Here is a 26,697-nt window from a genome sequence, read left to right on the forward strand (position 1 = left end):
CATCCTTAATAATTGATTCCATCATTTTACCCACTACTGAGGTCAGGCTGACCGGTCTATAATTCCCTGTTTTCTCTCTCCCTCCTTTTTTAAAAAGTGGGGTTACATTGGCTACCCTCCACTCCATAGGAACTGATCCAGAGTCAATGGAATGTTGGAAAATGACTGTCAATGCATCCGCTATTTCCAAGGCCACCTCCTTAAGTACTCTAGGATGCAGGCCATCAGGCCCTGGGGATTTATCGGCCTTCAATCCCATCAATTTCCCCAACACAATTTCCCGACTAATAAAGATTTCCCTCAGTTCCTCTTCCTTACTAGACCCTCTGACCCCTTTTATATCCGGAAGGTTGTTTGTATCCTCCTTAGTGAATACCGAACCAAAGTACTTGTTCAATTGATCCGCCATTTCTTTGTTCCCCGTTATGACTTCCCCTGATTCTGACTGCAGGGGACCTACGTTTGTCTTCACCAACCTTTTTCTCTTTACATACCTATAGAAACTTTTGCAATCCGCCTTAATGTTCCCTGCAAGCTTCTTCTCGTACTCCATTTTCCCTGTCCTAATCAAACCCTTTGTCCTCCTCTGCTGAGTTCTAAATTTCTCCCAGTCCCCAGGTTCGCTGCTATTTCTGGCCAATTTGTATGCCACTTCCTTGGCTTTAATACTATCCCTGATTTCCCTAGATAGCCACGGTTGAGCCACCTTCCCCTTTTTATTTTTACGCCAGACAGGAATGTACAATTGTTGTACTTCATCCATGCGGTCTCTAAATGTCTGCCATTGCCCATCCACAGTCAACCCCTTAAGTATCATTCGCCAATCTATCCTAGCCAATTCACGCCTCATACCTTCAAAGTTACCCTTCTTTAAGTTCTGGACCATGGTCTCTGAAATTACTGTTTCATTCTCCATCCTAATGCAGAATTCCACCATATTATGGTCACTCTTCCCCAAGGGGCCTCGCACAATGAGATTGCTAATTAATCCTCTCTCATTACACAACACCCAGTCTAAGATGGCCTCCCCCCTAGTTGGTTCCTCAACATATTGGTCTAGAAAACCATCCCTTATGCACTCCAGGAAATCCTCCTCCACCGTATTGCTTCCAGTTTGGCTAGCCCAATCTATGTGCATATTAAAGTCACCCATTATAACTGCTACACCTTTATTGCATGCACCCCTAATTTCCTGTTTGATGCCCTCCCCAACATCCCTATTACTGTTTGGAGGTCTGTACACAACTCCTACTAACGTTTTTTGCCCTTTGGTGTTCTGCAGCTCTACCCATATAGATTCCACATCATCCAAGCTAATGTCTTTCCTAACTATTGCATTAATCTCCTCTTTAACCAGCAATGCTACCCCACCTCCTTTTCCTTTTATTCTATCCTTCCTGAATGTTGAATACCCCTGAATGTTGAGTTCCCAGCCCTGATCATCCTGGAGCCACGTCTCTGTAATCCCAATCACATCATATTTGTTAACAGAGGGAGAGAGATGGAGAGACAGAGAGAGAGAGATGGAGAGAGAGAGACAGAGAGAGAGAGATGGAGAGAGAGAGACAGAGAGAGAGACAGTTAGGAGACAGAGACAGAGTCAGAGAGAGAGAGAGTCAGAGAGAGAGAGAGTCAGAGAGAGAGAGAGACAGGAGAGAGAGACAGAGAGAGAGAGAGACACAAAGAGAGAGAGAGACAGAGAGAGAGAGACACACACAGAGAGAGAGAGACACAGAGAGAGAGACACAAAGAGAGAGAGAGAGAGAGACACAGAGAGAGAGAGAGAGACACAGAGACAGAGAGAGAGAGAGAGAGAGAGAGAGGGAGAGAGTGAACGAGCGAGCGATTGGGGGGGGTGGAGGGGGGTGCATATGGTGAGGGACAGGATGTGAGGAGCCAGAGGGACAGGCAGAGCATCCTGATCCTCCTTGGAGCAACATTCCGGATTTCCACACAAAGGCAGGGTCAGGGATCGTGAGGAAGCTGCAAGGTGGCAGAGGGAGTATAACGTGGGGAAATATGAGCTTATTCACTTTGGGAGGCAAAATAGAAAAACAGAATATTTGTTAAATGGTGAGACACGTGTAAATGTTGGTGTTGGGAGAGATTTGGGTGTCCCTTGTGCAAGAGGCACAGAAAGCTAGCATGCAGGTACAGCAAGCTGTAAGGAAGGCAAATGGCCTGTTGTCCTTTATTGCAAGGGGGATAGAATACAAGAATAAGGAAGTCTTGCTACAGCTGTACAGGGCCCTGGTGAGACCACACCTGGAGTACTGTGCACAGTTTGGGTCTCCTTACCCGAGGAAGGACATACTTACCTTGGAGGGGGTGCAACGGAGGTTCACCAGACTGATCCCTGGGATGAGAGGGTTGTCTTATGATGAGATTGTGCAGAATGGGCCGATACTCTCTGGAGTTTAGAAGAATGAGAAGTGATCGCTTCTCTGAAGGGGCTTGACAGGGTAGATGCAGGGAGGATGTTTCCCCCGGGCTGGGGAGTCTAGAACCAGGTGTCACACAGTCTCAGGATAAGGGGTCGGCCATTTAGGACTGAGATGAGGAGAAACTTCTTCACTCAGAGGGTGGTGAATCTTTGGAATTCTCTGCCCCAGAGGGCTGTGGAGGCTCAGTCTCTGAATATATTCAAGACAGAGGTCGATAGATTTTGGGGTTTCGGGGAATCGAGGGATATGGGGAAGGAGAGTTGAGGTCTAAGATCAGCCATGATCTCACTGAATGGCGGAGCAGGCTCGAGGGGCCGAATGGCCGACTCCTGCTCCTATTTCTTATGTTCTTATGTTAAATGGTACCAAACCCCACAACATCACACAGCAACCCTGATCTCTCAGCATCTTGCAAATGACAAAGATTTCCAGGTGAGAAAGACTTGCGTTTATATAGCGCCTTTCACGACCTCAGGATGTCCCAAAGCGCTTTACAGCCAATGAAGTACTTTTGGAGTGTAGTCACTGTTGTAATATGGGAAACGCAGCAGCCAATTTACGCACAGCAAGCTCCCACACACAGCAATGTGATAATGACCCAGATAATCTGTTTTCTTAGTGATGTTAGTTGAGGGAGAATTATTGGTAAACATCAGAATTTCGATGGAGGAAAATCCCCTTCGAAAATAAATTTTGCCCCTTTAACAACATTTAAAAAAAAAACAAGAACTAGGGTTTATTTCTCGAGGTATAGAATTGAAAAGTAGGAAAGTTATGCTAACCCTGTATCAAACCTTTGGTTAGACCACACTTGGAGTACTGCGTGCAGTTCTGGTCGCCGTATTATAAAAAGGATATAGAGGCACTGGAGAGGGTGCAGAGAAGATTTACGAGGGTGATACCAGAAATGCGAGGGTGTACCTATCAGGAAAGGATGAACAGGCTTGAAAGAAGGCTGAGGGGTGACCTAATAGAGGTCTTTAAAAGGTTTTGATAGACTGGATACAGAGGGAGAATGTTTCCACTTGTGGGGAAGAGCATAACTAGAGGCCATCAATATAAGATCGTCACCGAGAAATCCAATGGGGAATTCAGGAGAAACCTCTTTACCCAGAGAGCGGTGAGAATGTGGAACTCGCTGCCACAGGGAGGGGTTGAGGCGAATAGTATTGATGCATTTAAGGGGAGGCCGGACAAGCATATGGGGGAAGGAAAAAAAAAAAGACTTGGATTTATATAGCGCCTTTCACAACCACCGGACGTCTCAAAGCGTTTTACAGCCAATCAAGTACTTTTGGAGTGTAGTCACTGTTGTAACGAGAAGGAAATAGAGGGTTATGCTGATAGAGTTAGATGAGGAAAGACGGGAGGAGGCTCGAGCGGAGCATAAACGCCGGCATGGACTGGTTGGGCCCAATGGCCTGTTTCTGTGCCGTATATCCCGCGTAATCCTGTGTAAGAACACTTGCCTCTTCCCACTTCCATACACTTCTGCTTTTCTGCCTCCAATCAAAGGGAAGGAATTTACATAGAATGACGTGGACATGACAATCGGGAAGCACGCTACTCGGCCTAACTAGTCGGGGCTGGTCCTTATCCACCATGTGACCAGTAGTCCCATCCGCCCACAACGTTCCGGAAGCCAGTATCCCCCCCCCCCATCCCTTCAGATGCCAATCTACCCCATTCTCAATTGTTGGAGTGGTCTCTGCTTCACTCATTAACTCGCAAAAGAAAAGAAAGACTTGCATTTATATAGCACCTTTCACGACCACCAGACATCCCAAAGCGCTTTACAGCCAATGAAGTACTATTTGAAGTGTAGTCGCTGTTGTAATGTGGGAAACGCAGCAGCCAATTTGCGCACAGCAAGCTCCCACACACAGCAACGTGATAATGACCCAGAACATCTGTTTTTTTTGTGATGTTGATTGAGGGATAAATATTGGCCCCAGGACACCGGGGAGAACTCCCCCTGCTCTTCTTCGAACTAGTGCCACGGGATCTTTTCCATCCACCAGAGAGGGCAGAATCCAATAGCAGACGCCCGAGGGATTAACCGCTACTGTAACACGGCACAGATTGGGATCATTACACAAAATCTACTCTTGAAAATGCCCCTGTATTCTCATGATGTCTGAAAAACACAATAATACAACACACGAATAAAAGCTCTCCTTCGCTTCTAATCGCCGGGTAATTCATTCAGTGGATTTTAACAAAGTCAATCCCATTGACCTCTCCCAGTTCTGCCGAGACCACACCCAGCACCAATACAGCCTCTGCTTCACTCATTGATCCAATGCTTTCGGCTATTAAACTGCGTGTGTGTGTGTGAGAGAGCGTGTGTGTGTGTGTGTGAGAGAGAGCGTGTGTGTGTGTGTGTGAGAGAGAGCGTGTGTGTGTCTGTGTGAGAGAGAGCGTGTGTGTGTGCGTGGTGTGTGTGTGTGTGTGTGAGTGAGAGAGAGAGAGCGTGTGTGTGTGTGTGTGAGCGTGTGTGTGTGTGTGAGAGAGAGAGCGTGTGTGTGTGTGTGAGCGTGTGTGTGTGAGAGCGAGCGTGTGTGTGTGAGAGAGCGAGCGTGTGTGTGTGAGAGCGAGCGTGTGTGAGAGAGCGTGTGTGTGTCTGTGTGGTGTGTGTGTGTGTGTGTGTGTGTGTGTGTGTGTGTGAGAGAGAGAGCGTGTGTGTGTGTGTGAGCGTGTGTGTGTGAGAGAGCGAGCGTGTGTGTGTGAGAGAGCGAGCGTGTGTGTGTGAGAGCGAGCGTGTGTGAGAGAGCGTGTGTGTGTGTGTGTGTGTGTGTGTGTGTGTGTGTGTGTGTGAGAGAGCGTGTGTGTGTGAGAGAGCGCGTGTGTGTGTGAGAGAGAGCGTGTGTGTGTGAGAGAGAGAGCGTGTGTGAGTGTGTGAGAGAGCGTGTGTGTGTGTGTGTGTGTGTGTGTGAGAGAGAGCGCGTGTGTGTGTGTGTGTGAGCGAGCGTGTGTGTGTGTGTGAGAGAGCGAGCGTGTGTGTGTGTGAGAGAGCGAGCGTGTGTGTGTGTGAGAGCCAGCATGTGTGTGTGTGTGTGTGTGTGTGTATCTGTGTGTGTGGGTAGGTGTCGGTGTGTGTGTGTGTCCCTGTCCCTATGTCCCAATGTGTGTGTGTGTCGGGGGGGCAGTATTGATCTGAACACAGATTGAAGGCAAATTGTGTGCAGGAAGATCAGGCCCCCCTTTCTCGGTGAAGCAGCTTGCTGGAGTGCAGTCCCTATTTTGGAATGGCATTTGCTGATGACGCACTCAGTCATCAAAGGACCCGAGGGGTTGAGTCGCAGCAAAACAGGAAGAGACTGATTCTCATCTTGTGCTTCCTTATTTACACAAACGAGACGTTTGAATTGGATATCTTTATGACAGAAATAAAGGAGAACAAAGAAAATCAACTGCTTAACCCAGCGCTAACTGATAACCAGCAAATATTTAAAAATTTAAAACAAACAATGGCTTTGCACGGTTTAAAAACAACCCGCTCCTTCCTGTCCCAAGGTGGCAACTTCTGTCGGCATCGGATATTCAACCATGGGGAGCGTCACAGCCCAGTCTGAGGCACGCACGCTGTCTCGGCAGCCGACCAATCGGGAGCTGCAAACCGGGCTGATTTGCCACTTTCCTGAGCCCAGGTATACGGACGGCTGGATCACTTCCCCAACCCTGCCACCCCTACCTGGGATTGCAAGCTGCAAATGGCCCTCGTCTGTGTGTGTGTGTGTGTGTGTGTGTGTGTGTGTGTCCCTTTCCATGTGTGTGTGTCTCTCTGTCCCTCTGTCCCTGACTTCCCGAGTCCCAGACTCCGTCCAAGAACTCCAACAACCAATTGCATTTACACGGCGCCTTGCACGCAGTGACAGGTCCCAAAGTGCTTCACAGGTGCGTTACCAAAAGACTTGCATTTATATAGCGTCTTTCACGACCACCGGACGTCCCAAAGCGCTTTACAGCCAATGAAGTACTCTTGAAGTGTAGTCACTGTTGTAATGTGGGAAACGCGGCAGCCAATTTGTGCACAGCAAGCTCCCACAAACAGCAATGTGATAATGACCCAGATAATCTGTTTTTATGATGTTGATTGAGGGATAAATATTGGCCCCAGGACACAGGGGAAAACTCCTCTGCTCTTCTTCGAAATAGTGGCCATGAGATCTTTTACGTTCACCTCAGGGCGCAGACGGGGCCTCGATTTAACGTCTCATCCGAAAGACGGCACCTCCGAAAGTGCGGGGCTCCCTCAGCACTGGCCCTCCGACAGTGCGGGGCTCCCTCAGCACTGCCCCTCCGACAGTGCAGCGCTCCCTCAGCACTGGTCCTCTGACAGTGCGGGGCTCCCTCAGCACTGCCCCTCCGACAGCGAGGCGCTCCCTCAGCACTGCCCCTCCGACAGTGCGGCGCTCCCTCAGTACTGCCTCCTCCGACAGTGCGGCGCTCCCTCAGTACTGCCTCCTCCGACAGTGCGGCACTCCCTCAGCACTGCACTGGGAGTGTCGGCCTAGATTTCTGTGCTCAAGTCCCTGGAGTGGGACTTGAACCCACAACCTTCTGACTCAGAGGCGAGAGAGAGTGCTGCCCACTGAGCCACAGCTGACACCACACCTGGAGCTGGAAACTCATGGGGGGGAGGTGGGGGTGGGGGGGGAGGGGGGGGGAAACCCGAATACGACCCGAATGTCTCCCTCTCTCGGGACGCAAAAGGAGTTAGATGAAGTCCTTACTACTAGGGGAATCAAGGGGTATGGCGAGAAAGCAGGAATGGGGTACTGAAGTTGAATGTTCAGCCATGAACTTATTGAATGGCGGTGCAGGCTAGAAGGGCCGAATGGCCTACTCCTGCACCTATTTTCTATGTTTCTATGTTTCTAAGAGAGAAAATGGGGCGGCTGGACTTTCCAGTCCGTTGCGCTCGGGGTTTTGCCCTGGTGTGGCGTGAACGGTGGCGGTGAGGGTCTCCCGCGCCCCCTTCGGTCGGGTTTGGCGGCGACCCTGAGTAGCACCGGCCAGGGGGGGGGGGGGGGGGGGGGCGGAGAACCGCGTCCGGTGTGCAACATACGCCTCCGGTCGCGACACCGCCGCGAGTTTGGACCTCTGCCCGACCCGTCCGCCCGGAATCGCGCGCCCGCAACGACCGCCTGGGAAATCGGCGCGGTCCGACACAGCGGGCGGGGGGGGGGGGGGGCGCGGGCGAGGGATGGTAAATTACTCGGCGCGCAAGCACGAGCGTTTGTTCTTTTGCCGATTTGCGCCGTGAAGGCAATGTTTGTGTGGATTTTTTTTCCCCCACAGTCATCCCCTCCTCCCCCCCGCCGGCATCTCCCGGAGAGCTCCGGCCCGGCACTTTAGCGCGGGAGTTTCCCGTCCTCGCGCCGAGGGGTGTACATCATCATCATCATCATCGGCAGTCCCTCGAATCGAGGATGACTTGCTTCCACGTCAAAAAGTTCCCAGATGTTTCAACGAAGGACCTAATATTCCGGATCCCGAACTACATCCCGAAGGGTGGAAGATGCCTGTGGGTGGATTGTTTTAACGTGGGGTGACCATTGCACACCAGCCACCACACGGGGCTTGACAGAGCGAGGTCTTGGTCCAGTGGCAAGGGTTAACCAGGTCGACTGGAGACCAGCTCTGCTGCACGGGCCCAGTGCGCACACATATCGCACAGTGTGGGCTGGGCCCGTGCTGCCCCCTGGGGCCCTCGCCTCTTCCGGGCCCCGAACTCGCGCCTCTCCTGGGGCCCGATCACGTCCCTCTACAGTCTCTCGCCGCTCCTTCGGAACCTGCCCGCGCTCCAATCACCGGCCTGGACCTCGACGACGTCCCTTTTCACTGCCGTCGAACGCACGGTAGATGTTCAAAGAAAACTTTGGGAGATGGATTCTGCCCAAGCTCTTTCGAATTTTGCAATGGATGTCGGAGATTTCATCCGGCTGTGTCCTGGCTGTCCTGGGGCTGGAAGTCACTGCTGGTCTCCAGCCGCAGGCTCAGCCACCAGGGAGGCGAATAATAATTCACCTGCTCCTGCTTCGGTGCCGCGCCCCCTACTGACACAGGGCCCAGCTGCCCAAAACTCCCTCACCGAAGCGCAAACTCCTCCTGGCCGCTAACTTTCCCGCCCCTCCCGAAAACAGAAAAAAAAAGGCCAGCCCTGGGCGTTTACAGAGAAGTTGTTCAAGTTTGCAGGTGCAGCAGGTAATCAGGAAGGCGAATGGAATGTTGGCCTTCATTGCGCGAGGGATGGAGTACAAAAGCAGGGAGGTCCTGCTGCAACTGTACAGGGTATTGGTGAGGCCGCACCTGGAGTACTGCGTGCAGTTTTGGTCACCTTACTTAAGGAAGGATATACTAGCTTTGGAGGGGGTAGAGAGATGATTCACTAGGCTGATTCCGGAGATGAGGGGGTTACCTTATGATGATAGATTGAGTAGACTGGGTCTTTACTCGTTGGAGTTCAGAAGGATGAGGGGTGATCGTATAGAAACATTTAAAATAATGAAAGGGATAGACAAGATAGAGGCAGAGAGGTTGTTTCCACTGATCGGGGAGACTAGAACTAGGGGGCACAGCCTCAAAATACGGGGGAGCCAATTTAAAACCGAGTTGAGAAGGAATTTCTTCTCCCAGAGGGTTGTGAATCTGTGGAATTCACTGCCCAAGGAAGCAGTTGAGGCTGGCTCATTGAATGTATTCAAGTCACAGATCGATAGATTTTTAACCAATAAGGGAATTGAGGGTTACGGGGAGCGGGCGGGTAAGTGGAGCTGAGTCCACGGCCAGATCAGCCATGATCTTGTTGAATGGCGGAGCAGGCTCGAGGGGCTAGATGGCCCACTCCTGTTCCTAATTCTTCTGTTCTTATGTCTCCTCCCCCCGCCCCCCCACTTTACAAATTGCCAGACGGCCCCCCCGATCAATAGGCAGAGGGGCGGAGACCCTAAACAGGCCACAGCTGCCTTTCAATGGTTAATGGTACCCCCTCACTCCCTAGGGTCTGACAACTCTCTACAGTCAACACTGCAGAGTGTGGGGGGGGGGGTTTGTGTTGAAGTTTGCGGCGGGTCACGTGACGCAGCTCCCCGCTCAAGACGCGTCCATACATGGCAATGCCAGAGAAACAGGACCCCCCCGAGAGAGAGGCTGCCCTTTGTTTGCCTGACCAATAAAGGTCAGACAAGGTCATAGAGGAACTCGTTTCAATGACGCATTCTTGTGTTCTCTCTCTCTCTCTCGCTCGGTCTTTCTCACCCCTCCCCCCCGACATCTCGAGACACAATGCACCACAGGGACGGGAGATTTTTTTCCCCCTCTGTCCCACCCGGCTCCCTGGACTAGCATTTAAAACGATCCACATTGGTTCCCAGCCCTGCCCATTGTGTCGGCACCCCTTCACATCATCTGCAGACTCCTAAAAGTGCCACGCCATCACGGAAAATGTACAAGGCAGATCACTATCAGACGCCCAGAATGATGTAAAGCAAAGAGCAAACATGCATTTCTATAGCGCCTTTCAGGACCACAGGAGGTTCCGATGCGCTTTACAGCCAATGAAGTACTTTTTGACGTGTCGTTACTGTTGAAGTATAGGAAACACAGCACTCCCAGGTATACGTTATTCTATATATAAAGCCCCCGAACCCCTCGATTAGATTCCAGCCTGTAACTTACTCCCGGGTATCTGTTATTCTATATATAAAGCCCCCGAACCCCTCGATTAGATTCCAGCCTGTAACTCACTCCCGGGTATCCGTTATTCTATATATAAAGCCCCCGAACCCCTCGATTAGATTCCAGCCTGTAACTCACTCCCGGGTATCCGTTATTCTATATATATAAAGCCCCCGAACCCCTCGATTAGATCCCAGCCTGTAACTCATTCCCGGATATCCGTTATTCTATATATAAACCCCCCGTACCCCTCGATTAGATTCCAGCCTGAAACTCACTCCCGAGTATTCATTATTCTATATATAAACCCCCGAACCCCTCGATTAGATTCCAGCCTGTAACTTACTCCCGGGTATCTGTTATTCTATATATAAACCCCCCGAACCCCTCGATTAGATTCCAGCCTGTAACTCACTCCCGGGTATCTGTTATTCTATATCTAAACCCACCCAACCCCTCGATTAGATTCCAGCCTGTAACTCACTCCCGGGTATCCGTTATTCTATATATAAACCCCCCGAACCCCTCGATTAGATTCCAGCCTGTAACTCACTCCCGGGTATCTGTTATTCTATATATAAAGCCCCCGAACCCCTCGATTAGATTCCAGCCTGTAACTCACTCCCGGGTATCTGTTATTCTATATATAAACCCCCTGAACCCCTCGATTAGATTCCAGCCTGTAACTCACTCCCGGGCATTCATTATTCTATATATAAACCCCCCGAACCCCTCGATTAGATTCCAGCCTGTAACTTACTCCCGGGTATCTGTTATTCTATATATAAACCCCCCGAACCCCTCGATTAGATTCCAGCCTGTAACTCACTCCCGGGTATCTGTTATTCTATATCTAAACCCACCCAACCCCTCGATTAGATTCCAGCCTGTAACTCACTCCCGGGTATCTGTTATTCTATATATAAACCCCCTGAACCCCTCGATTAGATTCCAGCCTGTAACTCACTCCCGGGTATTCATTATTCTATATATAAACCCCCCGAACCCCTCGATTAGATCCCAGCCTGTAACTCACGCCCGGGTATCTGTGAGCAAACTGTTCTGACGGAAGTTTCCAGAAGGGTTGGTCTATGGCAATAACTGGTTACCATGGAGCTTTCCGAGGACTGAACCAGACACACTAATTGATAATCAATGTGAAAAGTTTTGATCAAAAGCACTTTCCCAGCTGTTTACGATCAGCACAGGCACAGCGACAGACAGCCCGACCGACACGTTGCTGAATCCCTCGTCAACACAATCAAACCATCAAATGTCCCCAGCCTTACCCTGCAATAACGGTTCAACCGAGACCTTTCTTCCCCGTCTTCCCCCAACTGACAGCTCGCAAAAATCCTCAGCGTCTTCCTCAACGTTGGTGGGGCCACCCTGAGCATCACATTCTTCTCAATCAATGATGACATTTGTGGGCTTTAAGAACTCGAGGCTTCAGGCCCCCATAGACCTCCAGACCCTCCCCACAGAGGCCTCCAGACCCCCCCCCCCCCCCCCCCCCCAAGAGGCCTCCAGAACCCCCCTCCACCCCACAGAAGCCTCCAGACCCCGCCCACCCCCACAGAAGCCTCCAGACCCCGCCCACCCCCACAGAGGCCTCCAGACCCCCCCCCCCCCCACAACACAGAGGCCTCCAGGCGGCCCTCACCCCCTACACCGGCCTCCAGACCCTCCTCCCCCACAGGCCCTCCAGACAATCTCGATTTGGATAATCAGTAAAGACTTGGATTGGGATTATTTGAGAGGAGGCAAGGTCACTCGAGGTAGGAGGGGCACCCCGTGGAGAGACCAAATGTTCCCGCATTCCAGGTCCCACCGCGTTCCTCTCCAACACCCAACACACAGGATTTGCACAGTAACCAAAAGCCGTCTTCTCCTACCTTTTGTAGACTTGTCGGGTTCAGTTGGGTTTTGTCAATAATTTTTATTGCAACCTGGAGCAAAGCGGAAAGAAACGGAATTAGACGCGCCGTGATGCATCTTTCGCCGAGGGGCACGAGGTCAACCTAGGACAAGGCAGGCCACACAGTCCTGGGGAGTTCAAGGGTCGGCAGATCGGTGGGGGTCACTCAATAGGCCCACAGCCTGATCCAATGGGAAACCATTTCTCTCAACAGCAGGTATCTGAATGAGCAAAACCACCCAGAGAGTCCCGTGCATCTAATTATTTCATCGTAGCGTCTACAATTAGTTCCATTGAATTAACACACTTGAATCCACTTTGGTAGATAGAACAGAATAGCAGAAAAGGAGAGAGACTGGTCAGTGTTGATATTCAGAGGGACCTGGGTGTCCTTGTACACCAATCACAGAAAGCTAGCATGCAGGTACAGCGAGCAGGAAGGAAGGCAAATGGCCTGTTGGCCTTCGTTGCCAGGGGGTTGGAGTACAAGAGTAAGGAAGTCTTGCTACAATTGTACAGGGCCTTGGTGAGACCACACCTGGAGTACTGTGCGCAGTTTTGGTCTCCTTATCGAAGGAAGGGTACACTTGTCTTGGAGGGGGTGCAACAGAGGTTCGCTAGATTGATTCCTGGGATGAGAGGGTTGTCCCAGGAGGAGAGATTGAGTAGATTGGGCCGATACTCTCTGGAGTTGCGAAGAATGAGGTGATCTCATTGAAACGTACAAGTTTCTGAGGGGGGATTGACAGGGTAGATGCAGGGAGGATGTTTCCCCCCGGGCTGGAGAGTCTAGAACCAGAGGTCTCACAGTCTCAGGATAAGGGGTCGGCCATTTAGGACTGAGACGAGGAGGAATTTTTTTCAATCGGAGGGTGGTGAATCTTTGTAATTCTCTGCCCCAGAGGGCTGTGGAGGCTCAGTCGTTGAGTATATTCAAGGCTGAGATCGATAGATTTTTGGATATTAAGGGAATCAAGGGATATGGGGATCGGGTGGGAAAGTGGAGTTGAGGCCAGGATCAGATCAGCCATGATCTTATTGAATGGCGGAGCAGGCTCGAGGGGCCAAATGGCCTACTGCTCCCAATTCCTATGATCTGCTCTAAATTCAAATCTCATTCCTCCATTTCCTACTCTAACGTACTCTTTCCCGGCACTCAAAGCTGTCAAGTTCCTCTCCTCCCCAGTTTCTCCCCGCTCTTTTGCAATTTACAGGCTTTTTGGAGCCAAGCTTGGCATCATCCTAAATCAATACTTTGCAATTGATCCCGTCCCCCTGTTCTGCTCGCTTCCCAAACCCGCGACCTCTGCCCACCTAGAAGGACAAGGGCAGCAGGCGCATGGGAACACCACCACCTCCACGTTCCCCTCCCAGTCACACACCATCCCGACTTGGAAATATATCGGCCGTTCCTTCATAGTCGCTGGGTCACAATCCTGGAACTCCCTCCCTAACAGCACAGTGGGAGCACCTTCACCACACTGACTGCAGCGGTTCAAGAAGGCGGCTCACCACCACCTTCTACATAAGAACATAAGAAATAGGAGCAGGAGTCGGCCATTCGGCCCCTCGAGCCTGCTCCGCCATTCAATAAGATCATGGCTGATCTGATCCTGGCCTCAACTCCACTTCCCCGCCCGCTCCCCATAACCCTTGACTCCTTATCGTTCAAAAATCTGTCTATCTCCACCTTAAATATATCCAATGACCCAGCCTCCACAGCTCTCTGGGGCAGAGAATTCCACAAATTCATGACCCCGAGAAGAAATTCCTCCTCATCTCCGTTTTAAATGGTGACCCCTTATGCTGAGACTATGCCCCCTAGTTCTAGATTCCCCCACGAGGAAAACATCCTCTCTGCATCTACCCTGTCCAGCCCCCTCATAAACTTGTACGTTTCAATAAGGTCACCTCTCATTCTTCTAAACTCCAATGAGTACAGGCCCAACCTGCTCAACCTTTCTTCTCCAAGGCACTAAATGCCATCCTTGCCAGCGAGGCCCATAAACCGTGAATGAATTAAAAAGGAACCATCCCCTCCCCAATACTGAACAAAAGCACAGGGTCTCTGCCTGCGTCCGTTCAACGCTCGAGACGGTGACCCCTGTCCATCAGTCGCAGACCCTCACTGCAGGCCCGAGAAGTTCTTCCAGGATCAACAGTGCCAGGTCCCTGGAGGGGGTGAGGTAAACCACGCCCAGGCCCTGCTCGGGGTTTGCAGGCCTTCGCGCCGCGGGCTGGGGGAGGCCGAGGGAGGAACGGGCCTGGGAATGAGTGGGTTGGAGACGGTGTAAGTACATCACGCTGTGATTAGAAACGGAACAGAAATGCTGGCGCTGCTGTTTTCCTTATAAACTCGGCCTTGCTGTCCCCGGGGAAACATAGTGTCAAGATAAAAGTGATTGCAACAGCGTGTGTGAGAGAGAGAGAGAGAGAGAGAGAGAGAGAGAGAGAGAGAGAGCGAGGGGAGGAGAGAGAGAGAGAGCGAGGGGAGGAGAGAGAGAGAGTGGGTGGGGAGGAGCGAGAGAGAGAGTGGGGGAGGAGAGAGAAGAGAGTGGGGGAGGAGAGAGAGAGAGTGGGGGAGGAGAGAGAGAGAGAGAGAGAGAGAGAGAGAGAGAGAGAGTGGGGAAGAGAGAGAGAGAGAGAGGGTGGGGCGGAGCGAGAGAGAGAGTGGGGGAGGAGAGAGAGAGAGTGGGGGAGGAGAGAGAGAGAGAGAGCGAGAGAGAGAGTGGGTGGGGAGGAGAGAGAGAGAGAGTGGGTGGGGAGGAGCGAGAGAGAGAGTGGGGGAGGAGAGAGAGAGAGAGAGGGGGAGGAAGAGAGAGAGAGAGAGAGAGAGAGAGAGAGAGAGAGAGAGAGAGAGTGGGGAGAGAGAGAGAGAGAGAGGGTGGGGCGGAGCGAGAGAGAGAGTGGGGGAGGGAGAGAGAGAGAGAGAGAGAGAGAGAGAGATGGGGGAGGAGAGAGAGAGAGAGAGAGAGAGTGGGGGAGGAGAGAGAGAGAGAGAGCGAGAGAGTGGGGGAGGAGAGAGAGAGAGAGAGAGAGAGAGTGGGGGTGGAGAGAGAGAGAGAGGGGGAGGAGAGAGAGGGGAGGAGAGAGAGGGAGGAGAGAGAGAGAGAGAGAGGAGAGAGAGCGAGCGAGCGGGGGAGGAGAGAGAGCGAGCGGGGAGGAGAGAGAGAGAGCGGGGGAGGAGAGAGAGAGAGCGGGGGAGGAGAGAGAGAGCGCGGGGGAGGAGAGAGAGAGAGCGGGGGAGGAGAGAGAGAGAGCGGGGGAGGAGAGAGAGAGAGCGGGGGAGGAGAGAGAGAGAGCGGGGGAGGAGAGAGAGAGAGCGGGGGAGGAGAGAGAGAGAGCGGGGGAGGAGAGAGAGAGAGCGGGGGAGGAGAGAGAGAGAGCGGGGGAGGAGAGAGCGCGAGCGGGGAGGAGAGAGAGAGAGAGAGTGGGGAAGAGAGAGAGAAAATGGGGTAGGAGAGAGAGAGAATGGGGGAGGAGAGAGAGAGAATGGGGGAGGAGAGAGAGAGAGAGAGAGAGAGTGTGGGGGAGACGGAGAGCAAGAGTAGGAGAAGCAAAGAGTGAGGTGGAAGCAGCATTGAGAGACGCAGACCTGCTCCCCGCCCCTCCCCCAGCGGCAGGCCCCGCCCTCCCCCAGCCGCAGGCCCCCCCCCCCCCAGCGGCAGGCCCCGCCCTCCCCCAGCCGCAGGCCCCGCCCTCCCCCAGCCGCAGGCCCCGCCCCCCTCTCACCTCGCGGCTGGTCAGGATGTGCCGGGCCAGCTTGACTTTGGCGAAGTTGCCTTTGCCGATGGTTTTGAGCAGCCGGTAGTTGCCGATGTGGGGCTGCTCGTCGGTGCAGGAGGCGATGGAGTTGCGACAGCGCGCCCCCAGGGAGCGGCTGGACCAGGTGGAGCCTCTCTCCGACCGGCTCTCCATGTGTGAGGGATGCTGAGGGCACAAAGGGGAGAGACGTTCAGCGAGCGGTTCGATTCACAACACCCGACCCGTCTGGGCGTCGCTGCCCAGATTATCCAACACCCGACATCGACGTACAACAACAACAACTCGCGTTTATATAGCACCTTCGCCGCAGTGAAACATCCCAAGACGCTTCCCAGGAGAAACACCACCAACGATGCCTCCGCAAGATCCTGCAAATCCCCCTGGGAGGACAGACGCACCAACGTCAGCGTCCTCGACCAGGCCCAACATCCCCGGCATCGAAGCACTGACCACACTCGACCAGCTCCGCTGGGCGGGGCCACATTGTCCGCATGCCCCCAGACATGAGACTCCCAAAACAAGCGCTCTACTCGGAACTCCTTCACGGCAAACGAGCCAAAGGTGGGCAGAGGAAACGTTACAAGGGACCACCCTCAAAGCCTCCCTGATAAAGTGCAACATCCCCACCGGCACCTGGGAGTCCCTGGCCCAAAGACCAGTCCGCCCTAAGTGGAGGAAGTGCATCCGGGAGGGCGCTGAGCACCTCGAGTCTCGTCGCCGAGAGCGTGCAGAAACCAAGCGCAGGCAGCGGAAGGAGCGTGCGGCAAACCTGTCCCACCCTCCCCTTCCCTCAACCACTGTCTGTCCCACCTGTGACGGGGACTGTGGTTCTCGTATTGGACTGTTCAGCAACCTGAGGACTCATGTTAAGAGTGGAAGCAAGTCTTCCTCGATTCCGAGGGACTGCCTATGATGATGATGGTCCAAGAGGTCGGTTTTAAGGAGTGTCTTGAAGGAGGAAAGAGAGGTAGAGAGGTGGAGAGGCTTAGGGAGGGAGTTCCAGAGCTTGGGGCCCAGGCAACAGAAGGCACGGCCACCGATGGTTGAGCGATTATAATCAGGGATGCTCAGGAGGGCAGAATTGGAGGAGCGCAGACATCTCGGGGGCTGTGGAGACTGGAGGAGGTCACAGGTCGAGAGATCTTTCAGAGTCCAATCGGAAACAAATACAGACTCCTCTCATCACAGCATTCAGCTGCTTCTTAAAGTGGTTTATTTTTTTCAGTTCCTGCATCTATTCCAAGTGTCAGCCGGGGCTCAGTGGGCAGCACTCTCTCTCGCCTCTGAGTCAGAAGGTTGTGGGTTCGAGTCCCACTCCAGGGACTTGAGCACAAAAATCTAGGCGGACACTCCCAGTGCAGTGCTGAGGGAGTGCTGCACTGTCGGAGGTGCCGTCTTTCGGATGAGACGTTAAACAGAGACCCCGTCTTTCCTCACAGGTGGACGTAAAAGATCCCATGACCGCTATTTGGAAGAAGAGCAGGGGAGTTCTCCCCAGTGTCCTGGGGCCAATATTTATCCCTCAATCAACATCACTGCAGCTGATGATCTGGTCATCGTCACATTGCTGTGTGAATCATTAACCGAGCATTGCTGGGCTGACATTCAGGGACCCCCTGACAAGCGCAACGCTGTCTGGCAAATTCACCACATCACCATCTCTGACCTTTGCCCTCTCAATCGGCAGAAGCTTGTTTTGCTTTTCCGCTTTTGCTCTTTGCGCTCTCCCACCCCTCCCCCAGTGGTCTCTCCCAAACACAGCTCTGTGGCCCCGACCCAGCGGGGCCAAATTACTGCAGGAGCTCGCCGGCATGCGCATGCACGGGTTCCAGATAGTGGCGGCTGTCTATTTGACCAAGGGGGGGGCGACACTGCCGAGGCTGATACTGTCTTCAGCAGAGAGAGAGTGAGAGAGAGAGACAGACACACACACACAAAGACAGACGCAGAGGTACGCGGGCAGAGACGGAGACCCAGGCATGCAGAGACGGGCAGATGCACATGCACAGGCAGGCGCGCGCGCACACACACACACACACACACACACACACGCAGGCAGGCGCACACGCACACACACAGGCAGGCGCGCGCACACGTACACACACAGGCAGGCGCGCGCACACGTACACACACAGGCAGGCGCGCGCACACGTACACACACAGGCAGGCAGGCGCGCGCACGCAGGCAGGCAGGCGCACGCAGGCAGGCAGCGCGCGCACGCACGCACGCAGGCAGGCGCGCACACACATGCAGGCAGGCACGCGCACACACACAGGCAGGCACGCGCACACACACAGGCAGGCACGCGCACACACAGGCAGGCGCGCACACACACACAGGCAGGCGCGCACACACACACACACACACACACACACACACACAGGCAGGCGCGCACACACACACACAGGCAGGCGCGCACACACACACACAGGCAGGCGCGCACACACACACACACACAGGCAGGCACGCGCACACACACACAGGCAGGCGCGCGCACACACACACACACACAGGCAGGCAGATACACACACACTACCAGTGATCCCGCGTTAGCGATCGTGGGCGGTTTCCATTTCCCCGAGCTCAGGGTCAGAGGTCAATAGCGGCCCAGCATTGGGCAGCACCCTGACCGAACGAGCCACAGTTGAGCCTCCAGCTCCGTCGCTCAACCTCCCCCTTTATGTTTAAGGCTCGGCCCCCCCATCGGGGCTTCTGTCTCTCACCCCGAGACGGGTCGGTGAATACGCCTCTCGTCATCGCACACCAGACCTGGTGGGTCCCGTGTCTCACAGAGTGTGGCTCTCTCCGGGGTGGGTCCGCAATCGACGAGGTGACCAGGGTACCTTTCCCCCCCGCCCCCCACCTCACCCCCGGCCCCCCAAAACACTGGAGCTTGGAAGTGCATGAAGTAAGTGGCGGGACAAATGTTGGCTTTGTACAGACAGAGTATCAGACGGTCCCAGACAGCGGTGCCTGGACAATAACTTGTTCTCTCAAAAAAACAACTCAATCACGTGAATGAGACATTCAAAATTTTATCTGGCTTATCGGAGATTTAAAGAAAAAAAGCTCTCATTTATATAGCGCCTTTCATGACCACGGACGTCTCAGAGCGCTTTACAGCCAATGAAGTACTTTTGGAGTGTAGTCACTGTTGTAATGTGGGAAACGCAGCAGCCAATTTGCGCACAGCAAGCTCCCACACACAGCAATGTGATAATGATCAGAAAATCTGTTTTTTGTGATATTGATTGAGGGATAAATATTGGCCCCAGGACACCGGGGAGAACTCCCCCTGCTCTTCTTCGAAATAGTGATCTTTTACGTCCACCTGAGGGAGCAGACGGGGCCTCGGTTTAACGTCTCATCTGAAAGACGGCACCTCTGACAGTGCGGCGTTCCCTCAGTACTGCCCCTCCGACAGTGCGGCGCTCCCTCAGCACTGCCCCTCCGACAGTGCGGCGCTCCCTCAGCACCGCCCCTCCGACAGTGCGGCGCTCCCTCAGCACCGCCCCTCCGACAGTGCGGCGCTCCCTCAGCACCGCCCCTCCGACAGTGCGGCGCTCCCTCAGTACTGCCCCTCCGACAGAGCGGCGCTCCCTCAGCACCGCCCCTCCGACAGTGCGGCGCTCCCTCAGTACTGCCCCTCCGACAGAGCGGCGCTCCCTCAGCACCGCCCCTCCGACAGTGCGGCGCTCCCTCAGTACTGCCCCTCCGACAGTGCGGCGCTCCCTCAGCACTGCCCCTCCGACAGTGCAGCGCTCCCTCAGCACTGCACTGGGTGTGTCAGCCTGGATTTATGTGCTGAGGTCCCTGGAGTGGGACTCGAACCCACAACCTTCTGACTCAGAGGCGAGAGAGAGTGCTGCCCACTGAGCCACAGCTGACACTGCGAGTACTGTTTATTGAGCAATGGGGCTGAAGCATCAAATGCCATCATGTGAGACTCGGCCAAGTTTGAAGAGAGGATGCGAGGAGATGGGATAAACCAAGTCATGGTGGTTCGGACTCAGAGACGTCAAGTTCGGATTTTTAGACCCCTGCAGAGTTCGAGGAGGAGGGAGTTAGAGTGGGAGTCGAGAATACTAGGATGGTACCAGGGATGAGGAACTTCAGCGATGGGGTTCTCCTCAGAACAAGAAAGGTAGTGGCAACATTTAACAACAGTGTTCAAAAGTACGAGGGGTTTTGATGGATGTAAATCGGGAGAAAAGGTTTCCAGTGGCAGGACGGTTGGTAACCAGGGGACACAGATGTAAGGTAACACTACAGAAGTTAGATGTGGAGTTAGATGTGGCCCATATGGCTGAAGGGATCAAGGGGTATGGAGAGAAAGCAGGAATGGGGTACTGAAGGAATGATCAGCCATGATCATATTGAATGGCCTACTCCTGCACCTATTTTCTATGTTTCGATGTTTCAAGAAGGGATGTGATTGCACTGGAGAGGGTACAGAGGAGATTTACCAGGATGTTGCCCGGACTGGAGAATTTTTCTTTTAGCTACAAGGAAAGATTGGATAGGCTGGGTCTATTTTCTTTGGAACAGAGGAGGCTGAGGGGAGACCTGATTGAGGTGTATAAAATTATGAGGGATCTGGATCGAGTGGATAGGAAGGGCCTGTTTTCCTTGGCAGAGGGGTCAACAACCAGGGGGCATAGATTTAAGGTAATTGGGGGGAGGTGTAGAGGGGATTTGAGGGGAATATTTCTTCACCCAGAGGGTGGTGGGGGTCTGGAACTCACGGCCCGAAAGGGTGGTAGAGGCAGAAACCCTCACCACATTTAAAAAGTACTTGGATGTGCACCTGAAGTGCTGTAACCTACAGGGCTACGGACCGAGAGCTGGAAAGTGGGATTAGGCTGGATAGCTCTTTGTCAGCCGGCGTGGACACGATGGGCCGAATGGCCTCAGTCCGTGCTGTAACTTTCTATCACTCTACGGCGGCTCACCACCACCTTCTCAAGGGGCAATCAGGGACCGGCAAAAAAATCCCGGCCTTGCCGGCGACGCCCACATCCCGGATCAAATTTATTAAAAAAACAAGAAAAACAAAATTGGCGACGAGTTGCTGCGATCGGGGTCGCGCTGCGCGAGCAGATTCAATAGCCACTCTCAAAAGGGGGTTTGGATAACTACTGGAGGGGGGGGGGGGAAATTTGCAGGGCGAGGGGGACTAATCGGATCGCTCTGTCACAGAGCCGGCACGGGCAGGATGGGCCGAATGGCCTCCTTCTGAGCCGTTGTGATTTTAAGTTCAGAGGGGCACGCAACACAGTAGGACTGCGAGGAGTGGGGGGCGGAAAAGGTTCCCCGGACAAAGAGGATGGGATCATAGACGTTTACAGCACGGAAGGCGGCCATTCGGCCCATCGTGTCCGCGCCGGCCGACACAGAGCTGCCCAGCCTAATCCCACTTTCCAGCTCCCGGTCCGTAGCCCTGTCGGTTACGGCACTTCAAGTGCACATCCAAGTACTTTTTAAAATGTGATGAGGGTTTCTGCCTCTACCACCCTTTCAGGCAGAGAGTTCCGCCCCAGACCCCCACCACCCTCTGGGTGAAAATGTTCTCCTCAAATCCCCTCTAAACCCCCCCCCCCCAATTACTTTAAATCTGTGCCCCCTGGTTGTTGACCCCGCTGCTAAGGGAAATAGGTCCGTCCTATCCACTCTATCCAGGCCCCTCATAATTTTACACACCTCAATCAGGTCTCCTCTGTTCCAAAGAAAACAACCCAGCCGTGGCTCAGTGGGCAGCACTCTCTCTCGCCTCTGAGTCAGAAGGTTGTGGGTTCAAGTCCCACTCCAGGGACTTGAGCCCATAAATCTAGGCTGACATTCCCAGTGCAGTGCTGAGGGAGCGCCGCACTGTCGGAGGGGCAGTGCTGAGGGAGCGCCGCACTGTCGGAGGGGCGGTGCTGAGGGAGCGCCGCACTGTCGGAGGAGCAGTGCTGAGGGAGCGCCGCACTGTCGGAGGGGCGGTGCTGAGGGAGCGCCGCACTGTCGGAGGGGCGGTGCTGAGGGAGCGCCGCACTGTCGGAGGGGCGGTGCTGAGGGAGCGCCGCACTGTCGGAGGGGCGGTGCTGAGGGAGCGCTGTACTGTCGGAGGGGCGGTACTGAGGGAGCGCCGCACTGTCGGAGGGGCGGTGCTGAGGGAGCGCCGCACTGTCGGAGGGGCGGTGCTGAGGGAGCGCCGCACTGTCGGAGGGGCGGTGCTGATGGAGCGCCGCACTGTCGGAGGGGCGGCGCTGAGGGAGCGCTGCACTGTCGGAGGGGCAGCGCTGAGGGAGCGCCGCTCTGTCGGAGGGGCGGTGCTGAGGGAGCGCCGCACTGTCGGAGGTGCCATCTTTCGGATGAGACGTTAAACCGAGGCCCCGTCTGCCCTCTCGGGTGCACGTAAAAGATCCCATGGCACTATTTCAGAGAAGAGCAGGGGGAGTTCTCCCCGGTGTCCTGGGGCCAATATTTATCCCTCAATCAACATAACAAAAAACAGATTATCTGGGTCATTATCACATTGCTGTTAGTGGGAGCTTGCTGTGCGCAAATTGGCTGTCGCATTTCCTACATTACAACAGTGACTACACCCGAAAAGTACTTCATTGGCTGTAAGGTGCTTTGAGACGTCGGGTGGTTGTGAAAGGCGCTATATAAATGCAAGCCTTTCTTTTTAGCCAATCTTCCCTCGTAGCAAAGGAGTAAAAAAAAACCCCAGAGTGTTGCTGCAGCAGTAACCACATCATTAAATCTAGCTCGGGAGTGTTCAAGCAGCGGGGCATTTGGTGACTAGGCAACAGGAAGTGACGGCGACACGTGTTTTAAAAGAAAGGAGAATCACGGCGGCAGTGATGAGCCATTCACCTAGCGGCAGTGCTGGGCGCCCCACACAGAGCCAGTCTCCTGCTCCCCAGCGGCAAATATATTCAGAGGCAAGGCCAGGCTTCTCCGCTACATCACACACAGACACCCCCCCCCCGCTCCCGTCCGCTCGCAGGGGCAGGGTTATTGATCACACGAGCTGCACGGCTCCCGGCCCCCACCCCCCCTCCAACCCCCCCCCCCTATCCCTCACGCTTGCAGTATCAATCTGTCGGCCGGCGCAGTGATTGATGAGTGAGGGGAGTTTGCGAAAACTTAATTAGGGAGCTGGGGCCGAGGCCTGGGGGCTCCCTCGCTCTCCGCAAGGGCTGCATGGCAGCGAGGACTGGCCTTTTTTTCCCCCCCCCCACCGTGTGTTACCCCAGGTCTCGCGCACTTCCAGCACTTACTCATTGGAATTCAGAAGAATGGGAGGTGATCTTATCGAAACGTATAAGGTTATGGGGGGGGGGGGGGGGGAGCGGGGGGCTTGACAAGGTGGATGCAGAGAGGATGTTTCCACTGGTGGGGGGGGAGACTAGAACTAGGGGGCACAATCTTAGAATAAGGGGCCGCCCATTTAAAACTGAGATGAGGAGGAATTTCTTCTCTCGGAGGGTTGTAAATCTGTGGAATTCGCTGCCTCAGAGAGCTGTGGAAGCCGGGACATTGAATACATTTAAGACAGATATAGACAGTTTCTTAACCGATAAGGGGGCGGGCAGGGAAGTGGAGCTGAGTCCATGATCGGATCAGCCATGATCGTATTAAATGGCGGAGCAGGCTCGAGGGGCCGAATGGCCGACTCCTGCTCCTATTTCTTATGTTCTTATGTAAATGCTCGATGGATTCTGCTGCCCCCACCCCGCCCTGTCCTAACTCACACCGAGTCCCGCTCACCCATCGCCGCCCCCCCCTGTGCTCGCTGACCTGCGTCGCCTGGCAACAACCCGATTTTAAAATTCTCATCCTGGTTTTCAAATCTCTCCAGGGCCTCTCCCCCCTCCACTCCCTACCTCCTCCAGCCCCATCGCCCCCCCGAAACCATCACGTTCCTCCAATTCTTCCCTCGAACTAACGCCGCAGAACACATTTGATCATTTAAATCTCACTGCTTTTTACAGGACCTCTTTGTCCACAAATTGCTTCCCCCATTTAAGGGCAAAACTGTCATTTCTATAGCGCCTTTCACGACCAAAGCACTTTACAGCCAATGAAGTAGTTTTGGAGTGTAGTCACTGTTGTAATGTGGGAAAAGCGGCAGCCAATTTGCGCACAGCAAGCTCCCACACACAACAATGTGATAAATGTCCAGATAATTTTTTTTTAAGATGTTGATTGAGGGATAAATATTGGCCCCAGGACACGGGGGAGAACTCCCCTGCTCTTCTTCGGAATACTGCCCTGGGATCTTTTACGTCCACCTGAGAGATCAGACGGGGCCTCGGTTTAACGTCTCATCCAAAAGACGGCACCTCCGACAGTGCGGCACTCCCTCAGCACTGCCCCTCCGACAGTGCGGCGCTCCCTCAGCACCGTCCCTCCGACAGCGCGGCGCTCCCTCAGCACCGCCCCTCCGACAGTGCGGCGCTCCCTCAGCACCGCCCCTCCGACAGTGCGGCGCTCCCTCAGCACTGCCCCTCCGACACTCCCTCTGCACTGCCCCTCCGACATTCCCTCTGCACTGCCCCTCCGACAGTGCGGCGCTCCCTCAGCACTGCCCCTCCGACAGTGCGGCGCTCCCTCAGCACTGCACTGGGAGTGCTGGCCTAGATTTCTGTGCTCAAGTCTCTGGACTGGGACTGGAACCCACAATCTTGTGACTCAGAGGCGAGGGTGCTGCCCACTGAGCCACGGCTGACATCTTATTCTATTTATTCAACATCGTAGCAACAGCGACTGCATTCTGAAAGTATTTCATTGGCTGTGAAGGGCTTTTAGGTCATCTTATGGATGTGATGTGGAACTTTATAAACAAAAGTTCCCTCTTCTTGGTGCGTCAGCTGTGACTCAGTGGGCAGCACCCTCGCCTCTGAGTCACAAGGTTGTGGGTTCCAGTCCCAGTCCAGAGACTTGAGCACAGAAATCTAGGCCAGCACTCCCAGTGCAGTGCTGAGGGAGTGCCGCACTGTCGGAGGGGCAGTGCTGAGGGAGCGCCGCACTGTCGGAGGGGCAGTACTGAGGGAGCGCCGCACTGTCGGAGGGGCAATGCTGAGGGAGCGCCGCACTGTCGGAGGTGCCGTCTTTCGGATGAGACGTTAAACCGAGGCCCCGTCTGCTCTCTCAGGTGGATGTAAAAGATCCCACGGCACTATTTCGAAGAAAAGCAGGGGTTATCCCCGGTATCCTGGGGCCAATATTTATCCCTCAATCAACATCACTAAAAACAGATCGTCACATTGCTGTGTGTGTGGGAGCTTGCTGTGCACAAATTGGCTGCCGCGTTTCCTACATTACAACAGTGACTACACTCCAAAAGTGCTTCATTGGCTGAAAAGTGTCGTTGAGACGACCGGTGTCCGTGAAAGGCGCTATAGAAATGCAAGTCTTTCTCACTGCTGTCGAATTTGGGGAGGGGGGGAGCAATTCCGTGGGTGAGCTTCAATGACCCCCGCCCCCCCGCAGTGAGGCCTACTCCTCCTGAGGCCTCACCCCCGACAGATTACCAGGCAGAGTGTCTCAGGGGCTGACGAAAGACGGAACAGAAAGCCGACATCTGGGTCTCCGCAAAGAAGAAAAAAAAGCACTAAATAAATCAATGGATGTGCTTAGCTCAGCCGATCGATCGGGAGAGAAGGCTCTCCGAGCAGGGCCTGTGTCGCCATGGCGACATGGCCCAGACAGTCATTTTACCCCACTCGCAGAGAGCAGGGAGACCCGTGACACAAGGTGACATTCGCCACAGCCGGAATATATGATGTGTGGCTCGCTCCATCAAAAATAAATAAAAGCTTTAATTTTAAGAAGCTTTTTTTTTTAAAATTGAAGTTTAAAGCGCCATTTTGACACATTGCGGACTGCGGTTGAAGGCGGCCTGTGAGTTCACGGTATTCCAGGCGATTGTGAGCTGTTCAAGGGAACGATTCCCCCCTCCCCCGCGCACACCAAGGGGACACCGCCCCTTTAAGGGCACTGTTCTATGTTTAGGAACATCTAATGCCCCACGTCCTAAGTGATGGTGGGGGTGGGGGTGGGGGCGGGGGAGAGAAAGGGGGGGGCGGGGGAGAGAAAGGGGGGGGGGGCGGGGGAGAGGAAGGGGGGGGCGGGGGAGAGAAAGGGGGGGGGCGGGGGAGAGAAGGGGGGCGGGGGAGAGAAAGGGGGGGGGGCGGGGGAGAGAAAGGGGGGGCGGGGGAGAGAAAGGGGGGGCGGGGGAGAGAAAGGGGGGGGCGGGGGAGAGAAAGGGGGGGGCGGGGGAGAGAAAGGGGGGGGGCGGGGGAGAGAAAGGGGGGGGCGGGGAAGAGAAAGGGGGGGCGGGGGAGAGAAAGGGGGGGGCGAGGGAGAGAAAGGGGGGGGCGGGGGAGACAAGGGGGGGGCGGGGGAGACAAAGGGGGGGGCGGGGGAGACAAAGGGGGGGGGCGAGGGAGACAAAGGGGGGGCGGGGGAGACAAAGGGGGGGGGCGGGGGAGACAAAGGGGGGGGCGGGGGAGACAAAGGGGGGGGCGGGGGAGACAAAGGGGGGGGCGGGGGAGACAAAGGGGGGGGCGGGGAGACAAGGGGGGGCGGGGAGACAAGGGGGGGGCGGGGAGACAAGGGGGGGGCGGGGGAGACAAAGGGGGGGGCGGGGGAGACAAAGGGGGGGCGGGGGAGACAAAGGGGGGGGCGGGGGAGAGAAAGGGGGGGCGGGGGAGAGAAAGGGGGGGGCGGGGGAGAGAAAGGGGGGGGCGGGGGAGAGAAAGGGGGGGCGGGGGAGAGAAAGGGGGGGCGGGGGAGAGAAAGGGGGGGGCGGGGGAGAGGGGGGGGGCGGGGGAGAGAAAGGGGGGGGGGGGGGGAGGGGGGGGGGGCGGGGGAGAGAAAGGGGGGGGGCGGGG

The 26,697-nt window shown here is 54.7% G+C and overlaps 1 protein-coding gene across 3 annotated transcripts in view; it reads right to left on the reverse strand.

Moving 5' to 3' along the window:
• Positions 1–26,697, reverse strand: part of mark4b (MAP/microtubule affinity-regulating kinase 4b) — a 143,478-nt gene that overhangs the window by 69,256 nt on the left and 47,525 nt on the right. For all 3 annotated transcript variants that reach the window (XM_070867735.1, XM_070867733.1, XM_070867734.1), the window contains exons 2-3: positions 15,778–15,975; positions 12,023–12,076 (exon numbers count right to left, since the gene is read on the reverse strand). In XM_070867735.1, the coding sequence (XP_070723836.1) occupies positions 12,023–12,076; positions 15,778–15,975 (252 nt within the window). The remainder of the gene's footprint in view (positions 1–12,022; positions 12,077–15,777; positions 15,976–26,697) is intronic.

Source organism: Pristiophorus japonicus, chromosome 26 (genome assembly GCF_044704955.1).
Source record: "Pristiophorus japonicus isolate sPriJap1 chromosome 26, sPriJap1.hap1, whole genome shotgun sequence".
In the NCBI taxonomy this organism is placed as follows: Eukaryota; Metazoa; Chordata; class Chondrichthyes; family Pristiophoridae; genus Pristiophorus; species Pristiophorus japonicus.